Genomic DNA, 22,662 nt, shown 5'->3' with positions numbered 1-22,662 from the left:
CCATCCTATTCTCTTCCCCATGATATTTATTCTATTATCCATGTCCTTTCATCCTATCCCTCTTCAAAAGGGATTTGTGGGACAGCTAGGTGGTGCAGTGGATAAAGTACTGGCCCTAAATTCAGGAGTACCTGAGTTCAAATCCAGTCTCAGACACTTGACACTTACTAGCTGTGTGACCCTGGGCAAGTCACTTAACCCTTATTGCCCTAAAAAAAAAGGGATTTGCTTCTGTCTGTCCCCTCCCCCAATCTTCCCTTCCTTCTTTTGTCCCTCTCTCTTTATTCCCTTCCCCTCCTATTTTCCTGCAGAGTTAGAGAGATTACTCCACCCAATTGAGTGTGTTTGTTATTCCCTCCTTGAGCCAATGCTGATGAGATTGAGGTCTTTGAGCCAATTCTGATGAGTGTTAGGCTCATTTACTGCCCAGATTAAATAGATTACTCCACTCAATTAGGTGTGTGTGCTAGTCCCTCCTTGAGGCAACTCTGATGAGTTTAAGGTCTTTGAGCCTTTTCTGATGAGTGTAAAATTCATTTACTTCCCTGTTCCTCCCATCTCTTCCCCCACTCCATAAGCCCTTTCCTTGTTTCTTTCATGTAGGATTTTACCTCATACTACCTCTGCCCTTCCCCCTCCCCCAGTGCATTCCCCTCACCCCTCAATTTAACCCTAAAGATGTCATCATAGGGCAGATAGGTGACACAGTGGACAAAACATCCACCCTGGACCCAGGGGGATCCCAGCCAAAACCTGGCCTCAGACACAAAACAGTCACCCACTGCACGACCCAGGTATGTCTCCCAACTCCAATTTTTTATGGTTCTCTAGGGTCTTGTATTTGAAAGTCAAATTTGCCATTCAATTCAGGTCTTTTCATCACAAATCCTCTTTTTCATTAAAATCCCATTTTTTCCTCTGATAGATTATGGGCAGTTTTGCTGGGTAGGTGATTCTTGGTTGTAATCCCAATTCCTTTGCCCTCTGGAATATCATATTCCATGCCCTCCAGTCCTTTAATGTAGAAGCTGCTAGATCTTGTGCTATCCTGATTTGGGCTCCACAGTACTTGAATTCTTTCTTTTTGGCATTTTGCAATATTTTCTCCTTGACCTGAGAGCTCTGGAATTTGGCTATAATAATCCTAGGAGTTCTCCTTTTGGGATCTCTTTCTGGAGGTGATTGGTGGAATCTTTACATTTCTATTTTAGCTCCTGCTTCTAGAATATCAGGGCAATTTTCCCTGAGAATATCTTGGAAGATGATGTCTAAGCTCTTTCCTTGATCATGGTTTTCAGGTAGACCAATAATTTTCAAATTATCTCTCCTGGACCTATTTTCCAGGTCAGCAGTTTTTCCCAGAAGATATTTCACATTGCCCTCTATTTTTTTATTCATTTGGATTTGCTTTATTGTGTCTTGGTTTCTCATAAAGTCACTAGCTTCCATTTGTTCAATCCTAATTCTTAGGCAATTATTTTCATCAGAGAGCTTTTGTAACTTCTTTTCCATTTGGCCGATTTGGCTTTTCAAGCTATTGAGTTTTTTCTGTCTTTCCTGCATCACCCTCATTTCTCTTTCCATTTTTTCCTCTACCTCTCTAACTTTATCTTCAAAGTACTTTTTGAGCACCTCTATGGTCTGAAACCAATTAATATTTTTCTTGGAAGCTTTAGATATAGGGCCCTGATGTTGACATCTTCCTCTGAGGGTGCACCTTGATCTTCCTCGTCACTGAAGAAACTTTCTATGGTCCTCACCTTTCTCTGTCTGTTCATCTTGCCTTTCTTTTACTTGACTTTTAGCTCCTTAAAGTGGGACACTGTTTCCAGGCTGCCCTATCCCAAGCTTCAGAAGTCCCAGGTGGTATGATTTAAGGAGGATCAGGTTCTTCACTTGCCTGGCCTGTTCCCTGGTCTGTAGATGACCCCAGACCAACTTGCCAATCAACCATCTTTGTGTGTTGTGTGTTGTGGTTGTCAGCTCCGACAAGCCTGTGCCCCTCCCCCACCTGGGCTACTGCTACTCAAGCATACCTCCTGGTTCCCAGCAGGGATGAAAAACCCAAGTTCTGCCTCAGCACCAGCATAGACCCCTATAGTTTTCCCCCTGCCAAGAGCTCAGCCCTCTCACCAGACTGTGAGCTTAGGTCCAGACAACACTGACGCTTCAGCTGATTCAGAGGCTCTGGGGGTCTCCTTCTCTGGTGAGGCCTTCCTGGGACTGGATCTGTGTCAGGGTGACTGTGGGGTTGGGCTCAACTCCTGTATCAGTCCAGCAGATCCCTCCTTCTGACCTTCCAAGCTGTTCTTGGTTAGAAGATGATTTCAGCACATTCTTCTGTGGGTTTTGCTGCTCCCGGCATTTTCCTATGGTGTTATTTGGATGTTTTTTGGAGAGATCATGTCATGAGTTCGAGAGCTCACTGTCTTTCCTCCTGAAGGAGGGTTTTAAACCTGGTGTCCTGACTTCCAGTCTGTGCCACAATGCCTCTCAGTATCCGTGTTTAGCATTCTGGAGAGACATTTTGCTGAGGCCAGGATGGACACCTACCCTTCCTTGGATTCCCATTGCAGCCCCTTTGTGTCATCTTCCACTCCTCCCCCTTCCTTCTCTACCTTTATTATACATAGTAACCAGATGCCATGTTTTCCAGGTACAGAGAGAAACTATCTTCCAAGTGCTTCAGAAGTTCCAAATCAGGACTAAAGTTCCCAGATGCTCTAAACAGTCAGCGGTGGATCTTCCTCAAAAGTGGTGTGGATGACTTCCGGAAAGGCAGTACCCCTCCCTGTAAGGACATCATCACCCATAAGCCAAAAGAGCCCTTCTTCCCCCTCATTTGCCACAGAAAAGATCTTTCTGTCCAGAAGAGGCAGCCAAAGTCAATAGCAATATCAGAGTTCTTTTCAAGGCTCTCCCCAACCCAGAGAACACAGAGGGAGAACGCGGATAAGATTGAGTATTTCCTGACTCAGCATCCTCTGGCTGTCTATCCCAACTTAGAAGAAAGTTTGCCTCTAGAGGTAACTATCTCATTCTTGTTTTCCACCCACTACTTTGAATGTGTCAGTGTCTTATTGTGGCCATAGAAATTGCTACTCACTTGTGTGGCTAGACAACTTCCCTGAAAGGAAAACACTTCAGGGAAGCGAGGAAAAAGTGTTTAGACAAATTGAACACACATTCTTCTCATCTTTGCTGCTTTGAAGTGGCAGCAATCACACCCTTCACTCCCTTTTGCTTCCTGTGATGACAGGGTTAGTGGAGTTACAGTGGCAGACCAGTTGATTTTTCTTTAAAAAGGTTCTTTTTTTCTTTGGCTGGGAGACAATAAGGGAAAGGAAGGCTATTTTTTTCTACAACTGTTGAAAGCTGACATCTACATAGCATTTTATGGTTTATAAAATGCTTTCCTCATAACACCCAAGTAACAGGTATTAAATAATAGATAACCATGTATCTTTTAATTAAAAAAAAATTTGGCAGGGCAATGAGGGTTAAGTGACTTGCCCAAGGTCACACAGCTACTGTCAAGTGCCTGAGGCTGGATTTGAACTCAGGTCCTCCTGAATCCAGGGCGGTGCTTTATTCACTATGCCACCTAGCTGCCTTCAGGCTTTTTTTTTTAAATTTTTTTTTTTTTTTTAGTGAGGCAATTGGGATTAAGTGACTTGCCTAGGGTCACACAGCTAGTAAGTGTTAAGTGTCTGAGGCCGGATTTGAACTCAGGTACTCCTGACTCCAGGGCCGGTGCTCTATCCACTGCACCACCTAGCCGCCCCAGGCTTTTTTTTTTTTTAAAGATAATTTATTGATATATTTTCCTTTTTCATCATCTTGATTTCCCCTTATTGCTCTCTCCTATTTCCTTCTGGAATACCATACCTTATAACAAAAATTTTAAAAAGAAAGAAAGAAAGAAAGAAAAAGAGGAAGAGAAAAAGAATCAGTAAGACCAATCAATGCATCAGAAAAAATCTGATATCATATGCTTAGCTTCCCATGATCCACAAAGGGCAAAGGGAGGGATCTGTTCTTTGAGACCCAGGTTATTTTTTATAATGTCATAACATTTTATTTCAAGTGTTCTGCAGCTGTTATTTCCATTTACATGTTGTAGTCATTGTGTATGTTGTTTTCCTAGCTCTGTTCTTTTCACTTCGTATAGCTCTTTACATGCTTCTCTGTATCAATCATATTTGTCATTTCTTACAGCAGTTATATTCCATTACATTCAGGTACCATAATTTGTTTAAACATTCTCCAATTGATGAACATTTAGATTGTTTCCAATTCGTTGCTACCACAAAAACTGATATTAACATAGTGGGTATTTGATATTGGAGCCTTTCTTTTTATTAATAAACTCTATATTATATATGCCCAAAGTGGATTCTCTGGCTCAAGAACTATAAAAGTTTTAGTCATTTCTTTTTCATAATTCCCAGTAGTTTTCCAGAATGGTTGTATTGCTTCATAAATCCACCAAGAATACATTAATGTGCCTGTCTTTTGCCAAGTCCTCCAACATTTGCAATTACTTTCTTTCATCATTTTTGCTAACTTGTGTAAGGTGTAACCTCTGTGACATTTTTACTTTCATTTCTTTTATTATTGGTGATTTAGATCACTCTCTCATACAGTTGTTGTAATTCTTTTGAGAACTGTTCATATCTGTTGATTTCTTTATTAGAGAATGATTTTTGGTGATATGTATTTCTGTTATTTCTCTTTTTATGTTGAATAGCAAACACTTATAAGAGATATTTGATTATGAAGATTTTTCTAAGTTGACAGATTTCCTTGATATCTTAGATGTTTTAATTTTGTTGTGCAAAAACCTTTTAACTTTATGTAGTCAAAATGCCTATTTTATCTTTTGGAATTATCCCTATACTTAAGATTTTGTCCCATACCCATAGCTCTGAAATGTATATATACAATATATTTCTCATCTCATTTTTTATGGTATGATCTCTAATATTCATGTCATATGACCATATGAATTTAATGTGGAATATAGTATAAGATATTGATTGAAGTCTACTTTCTGCCAGATTTCTTTCCAATTTATCTATGAGTTTTCACCAGATAGGGAGCTCTTTCCTAGAAAATATGTTTTCAGGGGCAGCTAGGTGGTGCTATAGTGGATAAAGCACCAGCCCTGGATTCAGGTGGACCTGAGTTCAAATCCTGCCTCAGACACTTGACACTTACTAGCTGTGTGACCCTGGGCACATCACTTAACCCCCTCATTGCCCCGCAAAAAAAAAAGAAGAAAAGAAAATATATGTTTTCAGGTTTATCTAACACTAAGTTAACTGAGTTCAGTTATTTCTGATTCTTCTTTATCTAGTCTACTCCACTTATCTACTTTTCTCTTTTTTTAAAATAATTTTTAGAATTTTATTTTTCCCCAATTACATGTAAAAACAATTTTCAATGCCCATTTAAAAAACTTTTTGTTCCAAATTCTCTCCCTCCCTTCCCCCTGTCATGAACATGAACAATTCAATATAAATTATACATGTGTAGTCCTGCAAGACATTTCCATATTAGTCAGGTTGTGGAAGAAAACAGACAAGAAAACTTAAGAAAAAGAAACTAAAAAAAAATTATGCTTCAATCTGTATTCAGACACCATCATTTCTTTCTCTGGAGATGGATTGCATTTTTCATAAGTCCTTCAGAGTTGTCTTGGATCACTGTATTGCTGAGAATTGCTAAGTCATTCACAGCTGATCATCCTATAATAATGCTGTTACTTTATATACAGTACATTTCACTTTGCATCAGCTCATGTAAGACTTTGCAGGTTTTTCTGAGAGGATCCTGCTCATCATTTCTTTTTTTCCTCATCATTTCTTATAGCACAATAGTGTTCCATCATAATCTCATTCCACAATTTGTTCAGCCATTCCCCAATTGATGGGCATCTCCTCAATTTTGAATTCTTTGCATCAGAAAAGGACTGCTATTTCCCATTTCAGTCTCACTCACCCTTATGCGATCTCTCCCATTCACCTGTAGCATCTATTCTTGCTGAGAGACTTGGCATGATTCACCCATGGATTTGATTATCATACATCACACAGTCCATTTTATCCTCTATCTTGCCACTTTCCACTTATGCACCCCCTATTCTGCAATTTTTCTTTATGTTTTCAGTTGTTTCAAATGTATTCAACTCTTTGGGAACACATTTGAGGTTTTCTTGGCAAAGACACTAGAGTGGTTTGCCATTTTTTTCTCTAGCTCATTTTACAGAGGAGGAAACTGAGGCAAATAGGACTAAGTGACTTGCTCAGGGTCAAAGGTTTTCAGTAGGAGGATTTTAGTAGAACTTAAAGGAAAGCCAGTAGAAAGAGATGAGAAGGGAGAGCATTCTGGGTGTGAGGGACAGTCAAAGAAGATGCCCAGGACTGAGAGATGGAGTGTCTTGTTCATGGAACAGCCAGGAGGTCAGTGCCACTGGAGGGAAGAATATATGTTGGGAAATAAGGTTGGAGGGAGATAGGTTACTAGCTATGTGCACCTGAGCAAATCCCTTAACCTCTGTCTGTCTCAATTTCCATGCAGGGTTGTAAGGATCAAATGAGATAATATTTGTAAGGTGCTTAGCACAGTGGTCAGCAGCACATGGCACTCAATAAACACTTCTTTCTTTCTTCCTTTCTCTCTCTCTCTCTCTCTCTCTCTCTCTCTCTCTCTCTCTCTCTCTCTCTCTCTCCCCTTCCTTTCTTCCTTCCTTCCCTTCCCTTCCTTTACTTCCCTTCCTTCCTTCCCTCCCTCCCTCCCTCCTTCCTTCCTTTCTTCCTTTTTTTTAGATATGGTGATTGCTTTTGATGAATTTTTAATCTTCCTTTTTCTTTTTTGAAAAAAAATCTTCCTTTTTTGTGAGGCAATGAGGATTAAGTGACTTGCCCAGGGTCACACAGCTAGTAAGTATCAAGTGTCTGAGGCTGGATTTGAACTCAGGTCCTCCTGAATTTTCCTTCACTTTATCCACTTTATCCACTGCACCACCTACCTGCCCCCCCCCCCCCCCCGACCAAAAAAATTCTTCCTTTTAAGGAATAACTCTCTGGGATGGGGTTAAGAGAAGGGACATAGGGAAAATTCTAAACAAATGGACAAACAAAATATATCAACAAAAATTTTTAAAAGATCATTAGCATGCCATGTAATCAATCTGCAAGACAGCATAGGAATCACTTTCTTTAACTTTGTCAACCCTCTAAAGCCTCTGATAAGGAATAAAGCATCAATTGTAGCATACTTACAGCAGCATCAGACAGAATCTCCAAAGAATGTAACTGATATTGGAGAACCTACTACTAGGAGCCCTCATTCAACATCTCTTCCTAATACTCCCTATGTATCTAAAGCAGGAGCACAAGCAAACTTGTGAACTTGTGTGTAGCCTAGCCTTGGTATGGGGACGAGTCCCTCAGCTACTGCAGTTACTCTCTGCACCCATATCTCTGTTGCCTTTCTACCCTACAAGAAGTGTCATGTGTCGGTTCCTCCCTGTGAAGGAAAAGAGAGAAATCTCCAGATTGCCAGTGCAGGCAGTTGTATCAGTCCTGAAAAATGTGTAAAATTCATCTGGGACAAGTCCTCCCTGAGGTTACTCAGGGCAGGGACCCAAACTGGTCACCCAGTGTGTGCTAGCCTCAAAGGCTCTGTTCACTAGAAAAGGGGGGAAGAAATCAAGATAAAAAATCTTAATAAATGCCAAGTATGTAAGCAGGCAATTCAACAAAAGAACCTAAAAACTGAAGAAAGAATACAAGATGCAAAGTTCTCTTAATAGTATAATATAAAGGAATGAGAATCAATAATGCCTGATATGAGACATCATCCTGAAAATTCCTCAGAGATCATGGAATAAAACAAAAACCTGCAGAATGGTTCAAAAATAATGAAATCCATAAAAGATGAAATTAGAAAGGAACATATCAGAAATTAACTTCCAGATATTTGATATTTTTTGTTGTTGTTCAAATGCTATTTTTCAATTATTTGGTCCTCACAACTACATCTAGCACACTAGTTGAATCCTTTGTGGAGAATATATGGAAGAATATGAAGAAAAAACACACAGAATGAGGAGGCATTGATTCATTGGATTCTATACTGATGGGGGAAATGTTCCACATTGATTAGATCATAAGTCCACTGGAGTATTTTTAAAAATCAGAAGTTCTAAAATGTTTTTATTTCCTGTTACTTTGCTTAAGCTATTCATAATCTTGGTTAGTTTTTGTTGGTACCCTGGAGTTTCCTAAATAAACCATTATACCATCTGTAAACAGAGATAATTTATCCTCTTTGCTGGTAATGTTTATTACTTTAATTCCTTTTTCTTATTTTATTTCTAGAAGCAATAATGTGTATATATATATATACATTTTTTTTTTATTTCAATTCACCTGTCAACATGACTAGCTCTATCAAGTTTTTTTCCATGACACTTTATATATGGTCTATTCAACCTCTCTCAGATTCTGTTGTTTAGGTTACCTATTTCTTATTCATTTTGTGTATTTCATGTTTTTGTAGATATCTTTCCACTTTAAAGGTCTTTTTGCTGGCACATAGTAAAAATTTCAAATAATTAAAATATTTCTGTCTGCTTGTGGTTTTTCCTTTTCCTTTTTGATTTTGATAACTGGGTTTTCAGCTCTATTTTAAAAACCACATTATTGATGCTTTATCAACTTTATTTCTATTTTAAAAACACAATTCTTTGCTTTATTTACTAATTTCATTTTTAAACATTTAATTCTGTTTATTTTGCCTTAAATTTTCTAAATGTCCTCTTTGGGGTTTGTTTTGGGTTTATTAATTTGATTTTAATTTTCAGCTGTATGTTCAGATAATTTTTCTCTATTGTTCCATTGATATGACTATAATACCCACTTGGGTTGTACATCAAAATATAACCGTGTGCTATGTGTTACATACATGAAGGGAGCTCTGACTCCTAATTGAAGTAGGATAGTGAACTTATCATTATACCTGCACAAGAGAGTTAATGGATTGGTCCTAGAAAAACTTTGGGAGAGACACATGAAGAAAGGACCTCCATGGAGGAGTAGAGCAAAACAAAACAAAACAAAACAAAACCAATCTTTGGAATGATTCCAGAGGAATGATGATGGCATGTGCTCTCCACTCTATTACAGAGAGGTAATGAAATCACACACATACATACATACATACATACATACATACATACATATGTGTTATATGCAAAATATACATTACATAGCCAAGGAGGGAATTTGTTTGGCTACCCATTTATACTGTTATTCTACTAAATAGATATTATTTGTAATTTTAAGAAAAGGTTCATTTATTCCTATTTTCTAGTGTTTTTTAAAGGAAACGGATGTCGTATTTTGTTAAAGGCCTTTTCAAAATCGAATAACACAGTCATGACTTTTACTGTTTCTATTATTAGTATGGTTAATTAAGTTTACATTTTTACTATTAGTAAATATTCTGCATTCATGGGATAAATCCAGACTAGGCATATTGCATAATCTTTGTGATATGTTGTTTTGGACTTTTTGCTAACATTTTATTTTAAATATTTGCATTAATATTCATTAGGGATTTGAGTCTATCGTTTTCTTTTTCTTTTTTGAAACGTATCTTTGTCATAGAAGGAATTTTATAGGATCTCCTCTTTTGCTATTTTTGCAAATAGTTCATGTAATATTTTAATTAATTGTTCTTTGAATGTTTGACACAATTTACTTGTGAAGCTATCTGATCCTGAAGTGGTTTTTTTTCCTCTTTCTATTCCAACTTTGCATTTTAACTCACTTTGGCACAGTGGTGAGAAAGCCATCCTTGAATCCAGAAAGATTTGAGTTCAAGTCCCACTTTGGATATATGCTGGCATGTGATCTTGGGAGATTCACTTAAGTGCTTAGTTCACTCAGCAACTTTTTAAGTGTATAAATTAGAGAGATGTTGATCTGTAAGGTTACAGGGAGTTTCTTTATTTGGGCATTTGCTGTACCAGTGAAATCTTAGCTCCAATCTCTATCCTGTGAATCTTTACATTTTAAATGTGTTTATTTTATGCAGTACATTACTGCGGTTTGCTTTCCTAAATAATTTTTGGGGGTGGGGCAATGAGGGTTAAGTGACTTGCCCAGGGTCACATAGCTAGTAAGTGTCAAGTTCTGAGGCCGGATTTGAACTCAGGTCCTCCTGAATCCAGGGCTGGTGCTTTATCCACTGTACCACCTAGCTGCCCCTCTTCCTAAATCATTTTTCTACCATCTTCTTGTTTACATCTGAATTCATACCATTAATATTAAAAGTGATGATTGTTAAGTATTTTCTCCTCCATTGAATTTTGTTATATACTTTTCTTTTTTCTCCAATTAAAAAAATAAGAAATTAGTAGTAGGAAAATGTAGTTTGTATTGCATAGGGCAGTCTTAGTTTAGCCATCTTCCTTTCTTTTTCCTGTACCCTCAAGTCACTGAATTTTGCACCCCAATTTTTGTTTTTGGTAATCAAATCTCCATAGTTGAATGTTTGAGCCATTCCCTTTCCCAACCCTATACTCCAATTCATTTTATTTAAGTTCTGTTACTATAATCTATTTAACCTTGCCTTGCCTAGTCCTAGTGAGATTGTAGTTCATGAAGTCCCTTCTCTCCTTATCTATATCTGAAATATGCCTTTATCTGTGGCATCCCACTTTCAACAAATGTTAATTCCCTTCTTTCCCTTACTCTTCCTTTTTTCATATTATTTCTTTTTGAAAACTAAAATACATATCTTTTCTCTTTTTCTTCCATCAATGACCCTTATACAAGGTGGAATATCACCTACCTTTTTTAATGTATCTATATTTATTTACCTTTCTTTTCTTTTATCTGCTGTATGAATATTTCAGAGATTGAGCAAAGATTTTCTCAGGCAAAATACTTGGAAGTCATAAATACTGTTAATAGTTTATTTCTTCCCCAGAGGTTTCTTTTTCCATGACAGTCTTGAGGGATTCTGACTGGTATTCCTTATTTCCTAATCCTGCTATTCCTTCTGACAATATATATGTACATATACAATACACATAGATACATACACATATATACTTATACACATAACATGTATGGATACATATACACATACGCATACACACATAGAAGTGTTTGAGGTGGACATTTCATATCTGGGTTTGTTAAATCTGTGGTACTCCTTGGGCAGTGTATTATATTTTTTATAGATTTTTTTACTTTACTCTGTTTGCCTACTATGTGCCAGGCATTGTGCTAACTTGCTTTATAAATATTATCTCATTTCATCTTCACAGCAATCCTTGGAGGTACTATTATTACCCCTATTTTACAATTGAGGAAACTGAGGCAGACAGAAGTGAAGTGACTGGCACATGGTCACATGTTAAGTGTCTAAAGCTAGATTTGAATTCAGATCTTCTGGACTCCAGGCCCAGTGCTCTTTTCATTGTACCACTTGGTTTCTTCTAGACATTGTTTTTATGATTTCCTGAAATATGGTACTCAGATTTTTTCTTTCCTTATGTTTTCTGAGAGGCCAATGAGTCTTACATTACCCCCTTTGAACCCTGTCTTCTAAGTTAGTTGTTTTTGATTGAACATGGAATTAAACTATATTTTTACTCTATTTTAATAATTTTTGTTTTATCATTGCATTTTTGTTCTGTCTGATATATTTGTTTTTCAAGGTGTCAATTTTTAAATTAAAACTTTAAGTTCATTATCTCTTCTTCAATTTTAAAAGTAGACTGTCTAGTCTCAGAGCTTTCATAGTGATTCCATTTTCTTTTCTGAAATTCCATTAGTAATCATTGCAAATTTGTTCTTTTTTTTTTTTTTGCAGGGCAATGAGGGTTAAGTGACTTGCCCAGGGTCACACAGCTAGTAAGTGTCAAGTGTCTGAGGCCAGGTTTGAACTCAGGTTCTCCTGAATCCAGGGCCAGTGCTTTATCCACTACGCCACCTAGCTGCCCCCAATTTATTCTCATTTTAAAGAAATTTCTCCTGACATTGTTTTAGCCTTATTGTTTCTTTCCTAGTCATTTCCTCAATCTCATATTAATATCCTTCATAATATGTGTCACTCAGAATGACACAAAATTCACCAGTTGTAGTCTGGGCAAGAGACAGCCTAAGAGTGCAGTAAATTTTTTTGATTTATATATAATGCCATTGATTCTGGTTAAGCTTCCAATCAACTCAACACCCCACCCACAACTTTCTCAGAGGAATAGCTGTCTAGCTGCACCTTTCTCATCTAATAGATGTAAATTTGATTTCTGAACCCAATATAAGAGTTACATAATATCCCCATTCAATTTTGCCTTAGTGGATTTAACTCACTGTCTTAACCTATTAAGGTCTTTTGGGATCCTGGTTCTGTCATTCAATATGTTTTCTATCTCTCTGAATTTTGTATCATCTGTAAATTTGATAAATGTGATATTCATGCCTTTATTCCAAATCATTGATAAAAATGTTAAGTAGCTGAGTTAAGCACAGATGCTGGGTATAGTCCACTTTCCAATTTGACATAAAACCATTAGTAACTACTCTTTGAGGGGCAGCAAGGTGGCACAGTGGATAAAGCACCGGCCCTGGATTTAGGAGTACCTGAGTTCAAATCCGGCCTCAGACACTTGACACTTACTAGCTGTGTGACCCTGGGCAAGTCACTTAACCCTCATTGCCCTGCAAAAAAAAAAAAAGAAGAAAGAAAGAAAGAAAAGGAAAACCTATATTCATGTTACAATGTGTCCAGCTCTCCTCTTGTCCTATGTGACAAATACAAGATAGAATGGTAATTTCTACCTTGTCATATCTTTGTACTAGACCTGTGATCCTTTTTGCCAACTCCTCATATACTTCCTCTTTCTGTCAAGGTAGCCAATAGAATTATATTATTTTCTGTGGACAGTATTTCTTCTCACTCTGTCCCTGTTGATCTCCAAAATGCTTTCCATGTGGCTTCCCCTTTTTGGTTTCTATTTTCAAGCCTGAGTCTGTCTCATACTACTACTTGACCTCTAAACTCATCCTTCCCTTTTGACCTCCCAGAGCACTTTGGCTTGTGATTCTTTAATGCATGTATAATGTAATGCTGTCTATTATGCTCATCTTTGTGTCTTATCTCCCTGCCAGTCTGTAAGTTCTCTGAAGTAGTGAACCATGTCTTAGGTAAACATGGTAATCTTCCTTAGCATTTAGCACGCTGCTCTGAACACAGTATGTGCTTAGATCATGTTTACCAGATTGAATTCAATTTAGTGTAAAGACATCTGAGAAAATGTGTTATTGTTTTTGTTGATCTTCTTGGAAATCGTCTTTTATCTTCTGTACTGTCTTTCTTTATTTGCAGACCTTGATGTACTCTGTAGTATCTGCCTTGGCAGGTAGGTATTCATGAACAATTTTCTTCCTTCCTTAATCTTTCATTCCAAGTCTTTTTTTTTTTAAATCACCTTCACACTACTTCAGGCACTTATAACAAATATATTCTTCTTGGTCTTCATTTAATACTCCCAACCCCTAGCCACAAGCCCTTCATTCCTATATTTTAAATGGTGGTCCAGAAATCTATCTCCTGTTTTCAAGATAACATCTTCCTGAATATTTGTTTACTTCCCATATCTGTCTCCTTCTCCTTCTCCTTCTCCTTCTCCTTCTCCTTCTCCTTCTCCTTCTCCTTCTCCTTCTCCTTCTCCTCCTTTTAGGGGCAATGAGGATTAGATGATTTGCCCAGGGTCACACAGCTAGTAAGTGTCAAGTGTCTGAGGCTGGATTTGAACTCAGGTCTTCCTGAATCCAGGGCTGGTGCTTTATCCACTGTGCCACCTAGCTGCCCCTGTCTTTCTCTTCTGTAGCCCTTTCTTTCTTTCTTTCTTTCTTTCTTTCTTTCTTTCTTTTTTTTTTTTTGGTGGGGCAATGAGAGTTAAGTGGCTTGCCCAGGGTCACACAGCTAATAAGTCTCAAGTATCTGAGACTGGATTTGAACTGAGATCCTCCTGAATCCAGGGCCAGTACTTTATCCACTGTGCCACCTAGCTGCCCCTGTAGCCCTTACATTCAAAAAAAACACCACTATTGTTTTAAAAATCTTCAGTTTCTTACTCAGACCCTCAAATTCCAGCAATAATGCTCCCTAAATTCTTCCTGGTAGCATCATTTATGTCCATGTCTTATTTCTCTAACTGAATTATAGGTTCTCAGAGGCCAGGGACCATGGCTTATATATCATTTGATCCTCCATAGCATAGCCTATAGTAGGTAATGTGTCAGAAAGATCCATTGTTGTTGTTGTTGTTTTTTTCGGGGCAATGAGGATTAAGTGACTTGCCCAGGGTCACACAGCTATTAAGTGTCAAGTATCTGAGGCTGGATTTGAACTCAGGTACTCCTGAATCCAGGGCCGGTGCTTTATCCACCACGCCACCTAGCTGTCCCCAGAAAGATCCATTGTTAAAGGTCTGAGGTATAAGTCAGTAAAAAATTAATACTTTACTAATGAAGCTTTTATCTCATGGCATGAGGAGGTCAGTTAGCTTACAGAGAAAACCTTTCAGGCAAGTAGGCTCTCAATATAAGCTCTTCCCCTCCAGTATAATATGACATAGCATCACATTATATCAAATCATAACACAAGAAAACATAACGGCATGACACAATACAACATCATAAATCACAATCACATCATAACACAATATAACATACAAAAGCAAAATATAATATATGATATGTTTATATATGAATGTATCCAAAATATTATCCACACATACACAAAGCAGGGAGCAAATACACTGGACCACAGAATTTTACTAAACTTAGGGTTACGATGTCCCATACAGTAACAGAATACACAGACCTAGTGTTGACATGGTTTTGTGATCTCTTACAGCCTTGCTGAGCATAGTGATAAGGTGAGGACTAGAACACAATTTCAAAAGGCTTTGCAAAAAGGGCTACGGCAGACGTGACTTGCTCAATTTAAACCAACATGGAAGTTAATTCTAAAACAAAGTGACTCCAGTTAAGAAAGGAAAGATACAAGGCCCCTCTTTCTTTGCCTCCACAATCCTGAGTAAATATTTGTTGAAAATTAAAGCATCAATGATTGATTTTCTCTATCCTTGCAGTTTCTGGTTTAGTCATCCTGCCCAATTTGTTGACTGAGATAATTAACTGAGATCAAATGAATTCAGAATATGTCTGGGGCAGAATTGGATCACTAGAAACTTTGTGCGATGCTTAGTAATGTGGTAAAATAATGGAATTTGGCAGCATACGTAATCAACAGGCATTTCTCTAGGAGGCAGGAAGAGCTGCGTGTGATCATGGAGCATGGCGAGTGGGATTGGCAGCCAGTTTGGGTGGTTTGAACACCATACTCCCTATTCCTGCTGCCACATGACTCAACTTCCTCTATTGCTCTTTAAGCAAAAGAGAACACTAATGACTGAGAGAATCAGGGAAGACACATGAGATGAGGCAGGAGGAGAGTCAGGGCTCCCCAGGAGTCGTCTGGGAGATAGAAGAGTATTCTAGACGTGGGGGACAGCCTGTGCAAACAGGCAAAATGGAATATTGCTATAGCTAGAGGAAGTAGGCCAGTTTGACTGGAATGCAGAATTCATAGTGTGGGGAGGAGCGATAAGGTGAAATCAGTCTGAAAAAATAGTCTGAAGCCATCGTATTTCCCCTCCATTGTGGGGAAAGGGACCAAGTCTGACCAACCTGCATCAGCTCCACATTTCATTCAATAAATGGCGCTGACTGACAAGGCATAGTAAATGCAACAGAGTAGAGGGAGTGGACTGATTTTGTTTTGTTTCTAAAAGTAGGCCCCATTTCATTCCACCTTTTCTTCTCATCCTGGTGAAGGTGTATACTTTATCTTTGTAGCTCTTTAAGCAGGTTCTGAAAATCCTCGATCCAGAAAAGTGCTTGGAGGATGAATGGGCTTACTGTGAGGAGGGCAGAGAAATAACGAGAAAACCCTGGGATGGCATGATGAAAACTCGGGAGTGTTTGCCATTGGAAGGGTGAGTATTGTTCCTCAGGGACACCCTTGGTCAAATGACAAGACATTTTGTTGGTTCACTTCCCAGACTGCTCTTAAGTAAGGTTGCCATATAGTAAGGTTTAGAACCTTAGGAGCAGGGTGATGCTTCTAAGTGAAATCTCTTACTAATAATGAAGGGGAAAGAGCATTGCCTGGGCCAACTGAGCAACCACTTCTCTCACTAGGTAGAATGATGCAGAATTGTGAAGACTGGAAGGGACTCAGACCAAGGACTCCCAGATGGGTGACTGAGAGCTGAACAATTCAGTCAGGCTAGTTCATTGGAGTCATACTTCAGGATTCCAGAGGTCTATGATTTCATTAACCTCATAACTCCATCGTGCCTTACCTTGTTCTTCTCATTACTACCACACTGAGTAAAACTTATTTGTGTAGTTGTATGGGTAAACAAAATCTCCTAATAACAATATTTCACATTCACGATGAGTGTTTTGTTAATGAGCAACACTGGGAGATTCGTCTGCTTCTGGGTTCAATCATGAACCATAATTCATTGCTTTAAAGCTGAGACTCTTAGCCTGGAGTCTATGAACTTGTCTTTTTTTCAATATGTTGATAATTGTATTTCAATATAATTGTTTTCCTTTTTAATCCGAAATATTTTATTTTCTGAATTAAAAACATTATTCTGAGGAGTCTATGACATGAAAAAGGTTAAGATCCCCTGGTTTTTAAGAATGAATTATTACCATATATTACATATATATGTATACATAATTGTGTTATACTATATACTGTTATGTAGCATATTATATATTCTTGTGTGTAATATATAATATGTTATATATTATTGTGTATAAAAATAATGATATGATATTGTATATGATATATAACATGATGTATATTATGTTGTATATGATATTATATATCATGATATTTATTAGTATATTATTATGTAAAATGATATTATTGTTATTATACTTTTCACTAGAGTGCCAAATGAGTGCTTAATACTAAAGAAAAGTTAAGAGGCCCCAGTTTTAAGATTTTTTTTTTAATTTTTCGATAAGGCAATTGGGGTCAAGTGACTTGCCCAGGGTCACACAGCTAGTAAGCATTAAGTGTCTGAGGCCGGATTTGAACTCAGGTGCTCCTGAATCCAGGGCCGGTGCTTTATCCACTGTGCCACCTAGCTGCCCCCCAAGAGGCCCCAGTTTTAAGAATGCATTATTATTTTGGGTATAAGATTATCTATATAATTAAGTATACATAATATTATCTATTATAATATTCAGTATATAATATTCTAGTACATAATATTACATGCCATGATATATAATATATAATAGTATATGTTATTATATGGGCCACAGTAGTTAGAGTGCTAGTCCTAAAGTCAGGAAGATTCATCTTCTTGAGTTAAAATCTGGTTTCAGACACTTCCTAATTGCGTGACCCTGGGTAAGTCACTTAATGCTGTTTGCCTCAGTTTCCTCATCTGTAAAATGAGCTGGAGAAGAAAATGACAGACCTACCAAGAAAACCCCAAATGGGGTCATAGAGTCAGACATGACTTAAATGACTCAACAACAACAATGTTATTATGTACAACATTAATATTATACTTTTCACCAAAGTGCCAAAGAAAATGTAAGAGCCCCTGGTTTTAAGAATGCATTGTTGGGGGGCAGCTAGGTGGCACAGTCGATGAAGCACTGGCCCTGGATTCAGGAGGACCTGAGTTAAAATCCGGCCTCAGACCCTTGACACTAAATAGCTCTGTGACCTTGGGCAAGTCACTTAATCCTCATTGCCCCGCAAAAAAATAAAATTTAAATTAAAAAAAGAGGGGCAGCTAGATGGAGCAGTGGATAGAGCACCAGCCCTGGAGTCAGGAGTACCTGAGTTCAAATCCAGCCTCAGACACTTAACACTTACTAGTTGTGTGACCCTTGGCAAGTCACTTAACCCCAATTGCCTCACTTAAAACAAAAACAAAAACAAAAACAATTTTAAAAAGAATGCATTGTTGTCATAGTTTATATGGATACTGTCCCAAAGTGCTGCCAGCAACCATAATATGACTGAAAGATTTCCTTGGATAGTCTCTGACCTAAAGAAAGAGGGGCTGTTGGTAGACCTCTGGGCTCTGCACCTCCCTTTCTCTGTAGCCCCAAGGCTTCACACGACACCAGGCTTTTCTATGGCTGACTTTCTCTATGTTTTGATTTGTTCATCTTCTCTTTCCTAGTCCCAAGCCACCACCAGTGAAGAACCCATACAGGCTTTTGCGTGGGGAAGAAAAGATAGAAGAGGAAGAATTTAGCTACCTCCCAGGGCTGGAAGAACATTTGCAACGGACTGCTAAGGAATTCTGTGACTGGGTTTCTGCTTTTGTAAGTTGGCAGCCCCCCATGAACTTCCTTCATTAGGGTCAACTTGGAAATTGAACTTTACCACTTTAGAGACAAACTCAAAAGAAAATCAGCAGATTTTGAATATAACCCCTCCCCAACCACCAAACGAATTTTCTCATAACAATAATTCACACAATTCAGAATTTGTACCTCTATAATTCTTTGAGGATCATAAAGCATTGTCTTCAGAGCAACTAGGTGAAATAAGTAGTGCAATAAAACTAATATTTTTGTAGTGCTTTGCAAAGAACTTGACACGTGTTCTTTCATTTTATCTTTACAACAGCCCTGAGAGGAAACTGAGTCACAGAAAGGTTAAATGACTTTGCTTAGAGTCACAAAGATAGTATCTAAGGCCAGAACTCAGATCTTTCTGATTCTAAGCCTGCTGCTCTATTTACTTTGCCACCAAACTGCTTCCATATTATAAATGGGGAAACTGAGGCTCAGATAAGGGAACTTGACCAGGGTTGCACAAGTATTAAGTGACAGAACTAGGATATGAATGCAAGCCTTTTTGACACCAATTCCAGTGTTCCTTTTTTAAAATTATTATTTGTGGGGCAATGAGGGTTAAGTGACTTGCCCAGGGTCACACAGCTAGTAAGTGTCAAGTGTCTGAGGGCAGATTTGAACTCAGGTTCTCCTGAATCCAGGGCCAGTGCTTTATCCACTTTACCACCTAGCTGCTCCCCAGTGTTCTTTCAAGTACCCTCTGTTGACTTTCTTGTCATTTAATTTATAGACAGAGAGCACCTAATGAACCACATTCAGATAAATGTGGCTAGGTATATAAAAATAACATATGCCAGGACTGAATCACTGTGTTTACAAAAACAAGGTTTATTCTTGAAGGCTTCTCAATCACCTTTTTTCACTCATACCCCCAACTAGAATTTCCCTTAGAAACATCAAAATCTGATTCATGTCTTAGTCTCTGGGGAAAAAAAAAAGGTCTCAGGCTAACAAAATGTTGAATAGAGAATAGATTTTATTTAACCTGACACTTTTTTAAAAAAGCATAAAAGATTCCTGCCTAAGCCTAGAAATGGTGGAAACAAATCTTCCTTCTTTTCTGGGCTTCTACCTCCCTGGGCACTGATCCAATCCTCTGGGCTTATTATAGCACAACACTGGGAATGAAATTACACTCCCCCTCACTCTGCCTACACACACACACACACACACACACACACACACACGTACATGGAAAGCAAAGCGTTTAGTCTTGCTAGGCATCTAAACAGCTATTAGGAGTGGACCTTACTCAGCCTTGTACCCTGTTCATTCAGGTTAAATGTGGAAACAAAAGAAGGCACCTTAGGTCATTGAAATGTTAACAAAAGGAAGTTTACTTAGCCAGACCATAGAAAGAATATTCAAGGAGACTTTGTACTTAGTTTGTAGACATACTGCCTCCCTTGCCTCTATATGGAAATATATGTGGTCAGCAGGGCAGGGTGCAGTGACCCACGAGGTTTGGGGACATCTGTCAAGTCTGGAGAGCTGTGACTACAAGGGGGTGGGCATTTTATGCCCTTATGTGACCAGAAAGCCCAATAATACTTAGTCCCCTACACTTACTCAGATCCTGGGGATAGATGTGTGGCCTTCCAGAATAAAACCGGTCAAACCTGTCTGGAAGAAGGCTTTAGGACATTGCTCTTAAAACAGCAACGTCTTCCTATGGGGAGTTCAACCTCTCCAAGGGATACTACTCCTTTATTTAGAACTGTAACAATAATCTTTCAAGAGGGTGGCACTAAGAATGGTTGGATTGACAAGCAACCCACCCCTCCAGTTAGCCCAATCTGTTCCACAGACCTATGCAGAATAGTAGGGCATTCTCACTTCCTTTTCTGATGGTGTTACTAGACTGATGAATCGGGTGGAATGCTACTGATATGCTTAAATGATGATGCATCTGACAAAGTCTCTCATGCCCTTCCTTTGGGGGACAAAAGAGAGATGTAGGTTAGATGACATTATAATTAGGTAGATTCCAATTAGTTGGATAGTAGGACCCAGAGAGTAGTCATCATTGATAGTTCCATGTCATTTTGGAAGGAGGTCTCTGGTGGAGTGCCCCAAGAATCAATGCTTGGTTCTGTGCCACTTAACATTTTTAATGGTGACTTAGATAAAGACATAGCTGGCATAGCCATCGAATCTGCAGATAACACAAAGGTGGGAGGGAGAACTAGAGCACTTAATGATGGAATCAGGATCCCAAAGGCTGGAATGTTGAATCAAAACATAGGAATTTTAATTGGAATGAATGTAAAGTCTTATACTTGGGTTCTTAAGTACAAGATAGGGAACAATGGATGCATAGTAGTTTATCTGGGAAAAAATGATGTGAGGTTTTTTTGGTTTTGTTTTTTTAATGATCTGGAAGCTCAATATGAGGTAACAGTGTGATAAGAAAGCCAAGAAAATTAGTGGGATCAGAATACACAAAGGGAACTGCTGTCTAGGAGTGCAGAGGTGACATTTCTGCTCTGCTCTGCTCTGCCCAGGTCAGAACATGTTAGCAATGTTGCTCTCAGATCTCTGGGCCACGTTAGGAAGAGAAGAGCAGCCAGGATGGCAAAGCTGATGCCACAGACTTTGGTGCCTCCCTCCTGGATGGGGTTGTCTTACTGGCCCTTTGTTCCAGAAATGCAAAATCTCATTCACTGAATCAACCACTGAATTAGAGACATTTAGAGGCACCAGGGGTTGGCACATCCCTGACATAGACTGGCTATGGCACAGACCCTTGGCAAATCATTTGACCTTGCAGTGCGCCCAACAAATTTCAAGGGTTAAAAGTTGCAGAGAAGCTTTGGGTAGAAGGGGTCACAGGTCCAGGTATGCTAGAACAATTTTATAGCACTACTAAGAGTTTCATCTTTACAAAATGAGAGTAAAGATTTTTTGTTGAAACAGAAAATTAGTTCCCCGTATATATAGTCTTTAAGACTATGTTACCTTGTCTCTTTTATGCCACTAAAGCAGCACTGAGAAGTAGCAATCCAGATTTGAAATGTTACTCCTTTGCTCAAGAAACTTCGATGGGTCCCTATTACCTCTAAGATCAAATGCAAACTCCTCAGTTTGGTATTTAAAACCTTATACAACTTGTCCCTAGTCTGCCTTTCTAAGGCTACTTCCCTTTGGAAAATCCTGGGGCCAGCAAAGTGAGTTTCTCTCATGCAATACTCCATCTGTCTCCATGGCCTCGTTAACCATCTCCCCATGCCTAGAATGCTCTCCCCCCTCTTTTCCTGTCTTCCTTTGAGGCTCACTTCAGATGAAATATGAAGACTTTCTTGATCTTCTTGACTGCTATTGCTCCATTCCTCATCCTTATTCCCATCCCATTGGCTTATATTTATTTTTGTACATATGTACTGTAAAGTTGCTATCTGGACAGGGCTAAAATTCTAGCTAGACTATCTAAAAATCTATTGAGTGGTCGCCATAAATTAGAAGCTTTAGCAAGAGTTTAGACTTTTAAGCAATTATTAAGGTACATTAGGATCTAGTGATCAGTGAGAAAGAGGCCAAAATTCCTTCATTTATCTATCTCAGGGAGCCAGCATCTCAACTCCACTCAAACCGAGGTCCTGGGTGAAAGAGAGACCCTCGTCCCTTCCTCCTCCCAGAAACCTCTTCTCCAACAGGAAACAGGGCTGTCCACACACACAGCTCCAAGCTAATTGGCTGGTAGCTTTGATCGGCAGTACTCATGAGCAAACATCACTTCCTAACACCAAGGCCACATGGGTATGTCCTCAGGCCAGAGCTCACAAAATGTTCCTCCCAGCAGGGGGAATTATTCCAACTCTCACAGTACACAAAATGTGCGTACATATCCCCATATATTGTCTTCCAGGTAAAACGTAATAAGGTCTTTGAGGGCAAGAACTCTTATTTTTCTAGCCAACATTTATATAGCTCTTTAGAGATTGCAAAGCACTTTACATATCTCGTTTAATGCTCACAACAACCCTGGGAGGTCGGTACTATTCATACCCCCATTTTACAGATGAGGAAACTGAGGCAGGCAGAGGTTAAGTAACTTGCCCAGAATCATCCAGCTAATAAATGTTTTTTAGGCAGTAAGTATTTATTATTAATTAATATTGAATATTAGTAAAGTATTGACCATGTGGCAGTTAACACAAGC

At 38.6% G+C, this 22,662-nt stretch overlaps 1 protein-coding gene across 1 annotated transcript in view; it reads left to right on the top strand.

Moving 5' to 3' along the window:
* Positions 1–22,662, top strand: part of FAM47E (family with sequence similarity 47 member E) — a 68,878-nt gene that overhangs the window by 15,230 nt on the left and 30,986 nt on the right. Inside the window, exons 2-4 of the mRNA XM_043973135.1 lie at positions 2,657–3,026; positions 15,951–16,090; positions 18,323–18,467. Coding sequence (XP_043829070.1) covers positions 2,657–3,026; positions 15,951–16,090; positions 18,323–18,467 — 655 coding nt within the window. The remainder of the gene's footprint in view (positions 1–2,656; positions 3,027–15,950; positions 16,091–18,322; positions 18,468–22,662) is intronic.

Source organism: Dromiciops gliroides, chromosome 6, assembly GCF_019393635.1.
Source record: "Dromiciops gliroides isolate mDroGli1 chromosome 6, mDroGli1.pri, whole genome shotgun sequence".
Classification (NCBI taxonomy): Eukaryota; Metazoa; Chordata; class Mammalia; order Microbiotheria; family Microbiotheriidae; genus Dromiciops; species Dromiciops gliroides.
The sequence above is the reverse complement of the archived record's forward strand: the minus strand, read 5'-3'. Positions and strand labels throughout refer to the sequence as shown.